At 52.1% G+C, this 9,938-nt stretch overlaps 1 protein-coding gene and 1 pseudogene across 1 annotated transcript; one reads left to right on the forward strand and one right to left on the reverse strand.

Moving 5' to 3' along the window:
• The first annotated feature begins 2,446 nt into the window (after positions 1-2,446).
• LOC100903255 (acid phosphatase type 7-like) lies at positions 2,447-4,838 on the forward strand (annotated as a pseudogene).
• A 1,583-nt stretch (positions 4,839-6,421) lies between these two features.
• LOC100897620 (lethal(3)malignant brain tumor-like protein 2) lies at positions 6,422-8,610 on the reverse strand. The gene is made up of 5 exons (XM_003740236.2): positions 8,242-8,610; positions 7,861-8,109; positions 7,416-7,711; positions 7,013-7,284; positions 6,422-6,908 (listed from the first exon to the last, which is right to left on the reverse strand). The coding sequence occupies exons 1-5, from the start codon at positions 8,468-8,470 to the stop codon at positions 6,602-6,604; spliced, it is 1,353 nt and encodes a 450-aa protein (XP_003740284.1). The 5' UTR covers positions 8,471-8,610; the 3' UTR covers positions 6,422-6,601.
• Positions 8,611-9,938: the final 1,328 nt, after the last annotated feature.

Consider the following 9,938-nt stretch of genomic DNA (forward strand, 5'->3'; position numbering starts at 1 on the left):
TACATAGGTGGACCCACCCGGGACGCGAGTCGGCGGGGTTGTAGCAACGAATCCGCGATCTTCATTTGAGGAGCCTCCCGCAATTGCTCTTGTATTGGAGCTGGAAGCCAGGATAAGGTGCCCTACCGTAGTCGTCGCGTCCTTCTTCTCTCTCTGGTGAATTGAATCCGATGGATGATATCGCATTCCCTGGAATAGATCTCTCCGTAGAGGAATAGAAACTGAAGCGCTCCGGTCAAGAACTCTGGCTTCGCTCCCCCTTTACAGAATGGAGACGTGGACTTGAGAGGATCTCTGATCCATTGATCCTCGGAGAGGGACGGGGGCATGCCGGAAGTGACAGAGTGCAACAATGTCGAGACTGTATGTGCCCGTGTATGGGTTTTTCCCGATTCACGAATATCATATACCTTGTTTAAAGAGGGGAGTAAAGGCTCGGCCAATCAATCGATCTATCTGACAGAGAAAATATGACGAGGACAAGGACGTAGCGGAACTCACTTGTTCGGAAACTACGTAGGAATTTGTTCCCGCAGAACTCGATTCTGTCGATGGTGAGATACGCTTTCCGTTTCCTGTTCTCGTCGTAACTTGTCAAGTCGTCGCAGACTCTGTCAGACAATTCCCCAAGATTATCGGCGAGCCGGCCCGATGCCTCGGGTTTCTCTCCGAGACCAAATGCTCCGACTTGGGTCAATTGCACGATGCAAGCGTCCCGGAAGCACATCCGATATCTGCAATATTTCACGTGACGAACACGGGAAAAATCAACGGACCCTGTAGGCATCCAATCGCATGGCATTCGAGTTTGCCGCTGCTTGCTGCGGACCGACATCAAAGGAAAATATCGAGGCGATCTCTCATAATTGAAGTAGAACCCTCTACCTTACCTCAAATCCGAGGGATAAGAAGAATCGTTGAAGAGGCTCCCGTAGCTGAAGCTGGATATTATCTCGGAGTCTTCTTCGAAATATTGCAAGCAATTTGGCGGCGCAAGCCGCTCGGAATAACAGGGAATCTGGCTGACGCGAATTTTCCACTGTCTGCTCGTGGAGTTTTGACCGAGAGACCGACCTCTCTGGAAACCACATTCGATCCCTGTCATGCAGACTCCAGCTCCATCACCGCAAGGCTCTATATAGAGTCGCGGGAACAATGCTGGGATTGGCACGTATAAAACTTAGATTTCATAGCTTCTTGTTCCGGACCCAATGGACAACGATGCGACGGGGAAACTCCGAAACATACTCACTAGGCAAAGCTGCGGCACCTCCAAATAGAACCGTCACTGTCAGGACCGCCGAGAGCTTCATGTTGCTGATACATTCCGAAATCGGTCGGCAGTCCTCCATAGTTCGCAACAACAGCCTCCCGGGAGGTGCGTTTAACAGTATTCTGGTCACCCTGAAACGATGGGCCTGATTGGGAGCTCTGGATTGGAGCTACAAGGGTATTGATCCGATTGATTGAAACAGTAGCAACCTACCTGTGGAATTATCGTCCACGAACTTGACACGCGAGACGGAAAGATTTGTCAGCGTGACTAGAAATCGAGATTCTGCTTTCACCCCCCGGGAGCAGATGGGGAAAAGATCGTCCAGATGCGAGACGTCTCCGGGAAATTCAAGCAATAAATAGCATCGGAGATTCTGCGGGAATACCTACGAGGGAGTGCCGACCGGCTCCGTTAACCCCAGCTTCATGTCGACATTGAAACTATTTGAGCGCCCTGCAACGTGAGCTATTTCCGACGGAGCACAAGGTCGCGGACTATGAAACCTGCCGTATAGTTCGTATCGTCTTCTGTGGCAGAATCAATGTGAAAATTATATCGAAGAACTCCACTCTCGGCGAGTAAGTATCACACGAAGGCACGCAGTGCCGCGCCGCGGCACTTCAAGGACGTACGTCAAACGTAGTGACGTTTTTTTTTGCACGAGTACTCCGAGTACCCGAATCGCTCGAGCTCAGAGGAGGCTTCAGGGGGCATGCTCTATGGGAGGAGAAATTCCGCGACTCGCGATCGGCTTCCTGCGCTCTGATCAATCCGAATAATCCGGAAACCCCAATCCCCCCAGCACGAGGAGGCTTCCGCGAACATTGTTTATAGGAGGGAAAATCCCGCGACTCGCGACCGGAAATAATCGGAGGCTATAAATTCTCGACACAGGTCGATCGGTAACAGTCTTATCATCTACGTGACGATAATTTTAAGTCGCGGGAATGAGTAGCCCGGTATGGGCTCTATACAACGATCTCCATCGTAGCGGGATCGGCTAAGCGCTCTTGTCGCACTGCTGCGCGTCAAGCGCGGAGAATGAGGACCCGGAGAACACGCGGATTAACGAGCTGAGGTCTCCGGATTCGGTAATGACCGCGCTCCATGGTCGCTTAGCGTTGATGCGAGAGCAATCGATATAAATTTCCGACAGGACACCGCATTTTCATCCACATCCGGAGCTCACTTCCAGCTGAGAGGAGCCAAGTTCTGGTCCGCGGTGAGCCATGAAAGAGCTGCGAAATTTTTGGTGGATTCTGCTGGTTCTAGCGACCCCACCATCGCGTGCCCTCTTTGATGGCTCTCCCGTCCTCTATCTCCAGCCCGAACAGGTCCACCTCAGCCTAGGCGGTGAGTTCCAAAGTTTCCTCGCACCCCCCCCCCTCCTCCGCCCGCTTCGAAAAGAAAGCTCTAGTCGGGAAAATCGCTCGAGACTTTTCATCAAGGACGAATATATCTTCATGCAGCTGATGAGACCGAAATGATAGTCACTTGGGTGACGCTGTCCCCGACAAACTTTTCGGTGGTAGAATACGGCTTGGATTCGACATCAAGCCATACATTGACCGAGAAACGGCACGGCACCATGGAGCTTTAGGAGGACTTCGGGGATGAGCGACGCAAAATCTACAATCATCGAGTCGTGCTCACTGGAGTCACACCTGGGACCTATTACCGTGAGCGCCCGAAATCTGTCGAAAATCAGAGTGCGGATAATTGGATAACGGTTATTTTGGCGTAGCTCTTGGACTTTATGGCTCACCGGACTTGATCTCCCGTCCAGGTTACCATTGCGGAGACCCAGTCGTGGGGTGGAGCGACGTTTTCACGTTCAGGAGCCTCCTGATAGATGACGCTTTCAACCCGAAGTTCCTTATTTACGGCGACTTAGGGAACAGCAACGATCAGGCCTTGACAGCTATCGAAGAAGAGGTTCTGAATTCTCAGATAGACACCGTGATCCACTTGGGCGATTTCGCCTACGATATGGCAGACGTGAGTGGAGCGGATTTCATTGCCGACAATTCATTGCTCCTGACCTATAAGATTATGAGTCCGATAGACCACCAGGCCCTGGTTACCGATTGACTTCGGATTATTCGCGCTCTAGGACAATGCGCGGCGTGCCGATGAGTTCATGCGGCAAATCGAACCTATAGCAGCTTATGTCCCATACCAGGTCTGCCCCGGCAACCATGAGTATCACTAGTGAGTTCAATTCATAGGAATTGTCGTTTCTGAGGGCTCCAAGGGAAAAGACTTCGTTTGAGTCCCAGAACGAAAGAATTGAATTGATTTTGGTCCTCGAAACTTTGAACTCCAGCAATTTCTCCAACTACGAGGCTCGCTTCTCGATGTGGAATCGACAGCAAAACCAGCGAAACAACTTCTTCCATTCGTTCAACGTTGGACCAGTCCACATGGTTCTGTTCACTACTGAGTTCTACTTTTACCTTCGATTCGGCTACGAGCAGATCCAGAGCCAATACAATTGGCTCATTCAGGATTTGGAGGAGGCGAATCTACCTGAAAACCGGCAGAAGAGACCTTGGATATTCTTGATAGGTCACCGTCCTATGTACTGTACCAACCAGGGTAGGCTTGCATCATCGAGGAGGACAGTCTGGAAAAATCGAAGGGAGGAAAGAGGAGATCGCGAGAGCGATCTGACTATAATCGATCGCGTTGACATCGTTCATTGAACCTTGACAGAGTTCCGCGATTGCTCGGCTCCGTACAGCATCCTGCGCTCAGGGATGCCCTTCACTCAGGACTTCTCGGTCGAGGATCTTCTGAAGAAATATGGAGTCGACATCTACTGGGCGGGACACCAGCACTCATACGAGCGGCTCTGGCCGCTATACAAGTGGGAGGTGTCCGATCGAACAAGCGCTGCGTACATCGATCCGTCGAGCCCGGTTCACATTGTCACGGGAGCACCGGTAAGTTAGGAATCTCGCTTGCAAAACAGCGATATCCGCTAGGAGCACCCCAGTGAGAAGACGGTAGACCCAAGATTACCGGTCTGAATTTCTACCATGTTCGTGAGGGGTTGGTCACTCGAACTGGTCATCATCTGGTTGCAGGGTAACCGTGAGGAACTGAGTCCCTTCGGTGAAGATTTCCGCAATATCAGCGCCTATCGGACCGCCGACTACTACTCGTACACAAGGCTGCAGCTCCTCAACAAAACCCACATACTCATGGAACAGTTTCCGTGCCTGAGGTTAGCTCTGCTTGAACTCGATGAGTGACTACTCCCTGCGGGCCAAAATCAATGCGCTGGCGGAATCAATTCCTCGAGGTGATCGATTCCTGAGCTCTCTTGTCTCTTTTAGGGATCCGTGTTAGACTCGTTGGTCATCGCGAAAAATTCAGCAGCACCGAAGTGGCAACAACCCGATCTCCCGTTGACCTCGTCATTATGTTGATAGCCCCTGATAGACCTCCGGAGTTGGAGAGAGTTCCCACGGTCTCCGACGATTTTCGCCGATTCTCCCGAGCAGGAATCGATCTTATTAGACGATTTTCCCCGAGCAATAAAAAATTGAAGTCTGTGCGGATCCTCTCTCCCATCATTATGTTCCCCCTAGCAGTGGGCCGAAGTTCGGAAGTCGCTTCATCGATTCGCCGGAGGTGTCCGCAAGCGATTCGACCCTATGGTAGGTTGTGGTGAGGCGCCGGTCTTCATTGAACTGGCTACTTGCGAGGGGAAAGCCCCTGAGAAACACCAGGCGTTCATTTGAGACTACGACGATTCCTTGGGAACTCGTGTTGAAAGGAGGACCCCAATGGTTTCGAAATTGAAATCCGCATCCTCAGAAGACATGGTTGCGGAGCGGAAGCGTCGCGTCTCTCGTCGCTCCATCACGTTCGAGCTTAGAGCGGAATCGCTGGCTGATCAGATCGATTCTCCTATTGAGTGATTCTGGTCTTGACGCAATTCCTGGTTGGACAAGTCGATTCAGATTGGTCATTTGGCCCCAAACTGCCTAGAGATCGATAGTGCGGACGTGAGGACGGTCAGATCGGTCGCCGAAAAGTGCTCCTTTGGCAGGAGAAGCTGCTGGTTCAAATAATCAAGACTGCCGATTTTGAGAAAGTAAACAGCTCGCGCATGGATTCGCCAGAGCGAGAAATCTAGATTCGAATCGACCGCTCTGATCAATGTAGAAACGAGCTTAGAGCCATTACGACAACTCGGGTCCTAACGAAAACGAACCTGTGAGGGCTAGGTTGGTGCGTACCCACCAGAGGTGAGCCCCAGGAGCTCGACTATGGCAACACTGATACTCGGGATTCCCGGGTATTCCCCAGGCACACGGTGTTACCTCGCTAACCCGATTCTCAATCTTCCGATTGTCGATCGTTCGACTAGTGGGAGGTCGGGTTGGCTGAACACTTATCGAGTATGACAGTAAGTATTGCCTCAGTAGTTTGAATGCCTGACCTTCGAAAGTAAACTGCCAGTCGATCGGAAAAGAAACGCGGAAAACGGAAGCCGTTGAGAACTGGGACAACACAGTTCGTCTGATGTTGGACGTCAAATTTTCTGTACGCTCTCGATTCGAGAAACTGAACGTCTCCGGGAAGGTGTTGAATGGAGAGCTTGAAATGGGGACACCGGTATCTCTCTGAACGGTTCTCGCTGCTCGTTGAGGCAGAATTTCCTGACCGGGTGGTTTGAGCGCAACGACAGACTCCGGATCAGGAAGCGAAATTCTCTCTGCGATACAACTCCGAAGATGCCTCGACGAGAGCGTCACGGACTTGAAAGAGTCGAATTCTCCCTCTCCCCGGGTCGGATACCGCACTTTCCGCGGAGAAGAGTCGCCCCTTCGGATCCAAGTGCTGTCGGCGCCCGCGCAAGGCCGCGCCGTGGCTTCGCCTCGACTCCCGTCCAGGGTCGTCTTATGGATTCGCCATATTTCGGGCTCCATCGTCTTCGTTGTCGAAATGTGAATACAGCGAGATCACTAGCGGCTCAGTTCCTCCAGCTACGGAGTTCCTTTGATAGTGAGGCATTGCAACGAAAACGCGGTCCCCGTTGCCTTTCGCCGCAGAATCTTCGAGCCATGGATCTACTGAGTCTGAGCGCCACATCCCATGCTCACTTATGGAATGAAGACAAAAGAGCAGTTGACAAGTTGTTTCGTATGTTCTTTGAATCATTACTCTCAGCTTTCTTAAACAACACAATGGATGAATACCAGAGAAGCGAGAGAGTCCGATTTGTTTCAGGGATAAAAGCTCTAGAGCAATAAGATGCTTCCTGACGAGTCCTGGTTTTGAGGCGCTGGTCTCTACGGAGGATCGGGCGAGCTAGCGCCGTCCTGGACGGGCTCGCCTCCGGCTCAAGGGCGTTATGAGCTCGTGCCCCACCATTTCGCACCACCCGGCAGGATAGATATCAGTGCTCGAGATAGGCATAAAAATATCGTCTTCATGAGGAAAGCCCTCATAATGAATGCGGAGCAGGGGTTTGACAACCCTTTCCACCCGAGCAACATACATTTTGTTGCTGCCGGTGATTCCGACGGCTTCGAGGAACTGTCCCTCTCTGAAGTTGTGCGGCGGCAGGACGCGTTCGAGGAGCTTCTTCGGGACAACGTTCGTTTCCTTGCTCCAACTGAAATGAGAGACTCCCAAGTGAATCGCGACCGAGGCCCTCAGAAACACATAATGCGTCCGGCCACCGTCATTCGCCACAGGACACCGCCGATCGAAACTTACTCGAAGCCTGGATATGGCGGGTCGAAAAAGCGCTCGAGACCGTTCTCCGACGCGAAGCCCGCTGGGAGTAGGAGTGGCGACGAGATGTGGACGCACAAATCGTCGCTGCCGTCTGAGGCGGAATTCCCGTCGATTTCAATCATCAAGTAAAAATTGCGGAGAATCCGCTTCACTCTGCCCACAGATATGCAGTGGGGGCGCAGGAGGTCCACGATCTCGAGCTTCGCTCCGATCAGCGTTTCGACCTTCACAAGCTTCAACTCGTTCGCGAGCTGGAATGATGGAGAATCTGGTGATATGAGAGGCTCGACGGAACCGTCAACCCGGCAGGACCGTGTCGCGGACTATGTGAGTTCAGATGCCGAGATCGATAAGATGCTGTCTCCGATCAGCGCAGCCTCACCGAGTCAGGCACCAGGAGAGGTTTGAAATTGAAAATAGATGCCCGATCAGAAGGCGCATTGTATCCGAGAATTTCTTTCAGGGATCGTCGGTAATAGTCCTCTGGACTGGCGCTTATTTCGCGGCCGTGGAGACGAGCCCAGCCACATGCATAGAACATGTCGCTGAATTCGTGAAAGTATGCGAAGCCCGATCCGTCGGTGTATCGGAATTGCACCCGACGGCCGATGTCTCCCACCACGACCGCGGTTTTCACCGCCGAAACTCGTGCGAGGTCCGTGACTTCAACTTCGACACCTGCGAAAGAAAATACGTCACCGATACTCTTCACCCCCCCCTCGTCCCTCTCATCGTTTGTATATGTTAACTGTGGGGATATTCGTATCCTTCGAACGCTCCTTCCCATGAACTCAGACATGGAAAGAACGAATGAAAAACTGTCAAACCTGGCGTGAAAAGGCATGTGTTCTCGCTTTCGGAAACTCCATGGAAGTCTTCGGCCAGAACCTGTTTTCCTCCGAGGTGGGTTCTCATGTAAGAGCGCTTGTCGACGATGTGGAGCGCGTCCGGCGGTCCGAATGGCTTCCGATTCTGCTTCGCCCAGCCAACCGGGTGGATTCTGATATCCTTCTGGTTGGCGAAGGGCTCCTTAAAAGCGCCGAAGTTCCGCCAGAAATCCTGGTTTGGGTCGGTCCCTATTGGGAGAGCGGGCAAGATGTGATCGGTCTATCTTCGGAACGGGAATCTCCGCGAATCTCAGGGAAAAATGATCGCGGGCCGGAAGCCTCATGGAGCCTGTGCGATTCCCACCGCTCGTAGAAACTCACCTCCGAGCCAGCGCAGTCGGACGTAGTAGCTTTTTCTCGAAACGATTTCGGCGAGCCAATAGGTGGCGGAACGAGGCGTGTCGTCGGGGAAGAATGCCGATTCAACAAAAGCACCGATCTGCACGTTCCGGTCGAAATCCCACGAAAACGGCGCGTGAAGGAACGAGCCGACCGATGCAAAACTCGACTCGTTTCGGCTCGCCAGAGAAGTCCAGAAAGGGTTGTCCATCTTCGATGACCTCCGTTTCACAAATGTCCCGAGCGAATGTTTCCGCGCTTGCTGTCGAATGTCTGTGGCAGCGTACTTCGAAACGTACACGCGCACACCACCTCGACCTGCGTGCAGATGATGAGACCACCCATCATGCCACCACTGTATGAGCACGTGTGATACATACTATTTTTGATCTTCAGACCGGACCGCGTGCACGTCAGTTGTATGTGTTCAAGGTTCGCAATCTTGCCGAGAAACGTCATCGAGGTCCTCAGGATGGCCAAGCATCCCGATTTGTAATTTAAAATTTATTAAAATTTAAAATAATTTAAAATCAGCTTCCTGATTCTGCCGGAATCCGATGCATCATCGCCTTAGAGGCGGATCCGAGTCCTACCTTGAATCCTCTTACATGCAGCTCCAAAGTCGGTGCCCAGAATCAGGTGCCGGATTCAGTCACAGTGATCAGGCCGAAGGATCAGGAACTCCTTGCGGTCGCACGTTTGACTCGGATATGCGATTCCAATCGGTACACGACGGAGCTCAATCGGAATATTCGGCCTCATCGAAGCTCCGCAGAGTATTCGAGAGCGAGTTACGCTCCGTTTACATTTACCTATTTGTATAAATAAACCAGCCGTGAGGGCGCCCCGCGCCCCCACTGCTCGCGCGCCGAGTGCGATTCTTTCGAAGCGGTTGAAGCAGAAGCCTGATGGCGACGCTCAGATTCGCTGGATGGGAGGAGAATCGAGAGCCGTTCTATGTATAATCTTTTTTATTTCGATTTGACCTACGTTAAACGATGCAAATGTGATCCTGAGTTCCTGAGTTGTGGACGGCCGAGTGGCGCTTCTCATTGAACGGGGTCTCACGACGAATTTTCACGACGATCGCTTCAGCCGTTTTCCAGTCTATTGGGTACCCCGGACAGACAGACAGACAGACAGACAGACAGACAGACAGACAGACAGACAGACAGACAGACAGTCAGACAGTCAGACAGACAGACAGTCAGACAGACAGACAGACAGACAGACAGACAGACAGACAGACAGACGTTTTTATACACCGTAAATCTTCTATTGGAAGCCCTGTCACTGATACGTAGCCCCTCCCAATACAAGCCCCCCTCGGGGAGGTTCGTAAATATAGAAGCCCCTCTCCAATAGAAGCCCATCTCTCTAATAGTAGCCCCTCTTCCGTCCGAGACCGCACGTAACCGTGCTATTCCGGAAGATTTTCCCCTCATCGTGGAGAGCCGAGAGAGCACCGACGTCACCCGAGTCGAAACGTCAATCTGTGCACAACGATTACGGGAGACTCTCGTTCCACACTGTTGTGTGTCTAAACACGCAAACGTCGCTTCTCAGACGAATAACTTCGTTAAGTATCTCATGCGGTCACAGTAGCGCTCGGCTAAGGCTCAGGAGAGCTGTGCATCTCGGAGAATGGACGAGATTTCTCTCCTATCTCAAAGCATCGG

This window comes from Galendromus occidentalis, unplaced genomic scaffold (genome assembly GCF_000255335.2).
Source record: "Galendromus occidentalis unplaced genomic scaffold, Mocc_1.1 scf7180000076870, whole genome shotgun sequence".
NCBI lineage: Eukaryota > Metazoa > Arthropoda > Arachnida > Mesostigmata > Phytoseiidae > Galendromus > Galendromus occidentalis.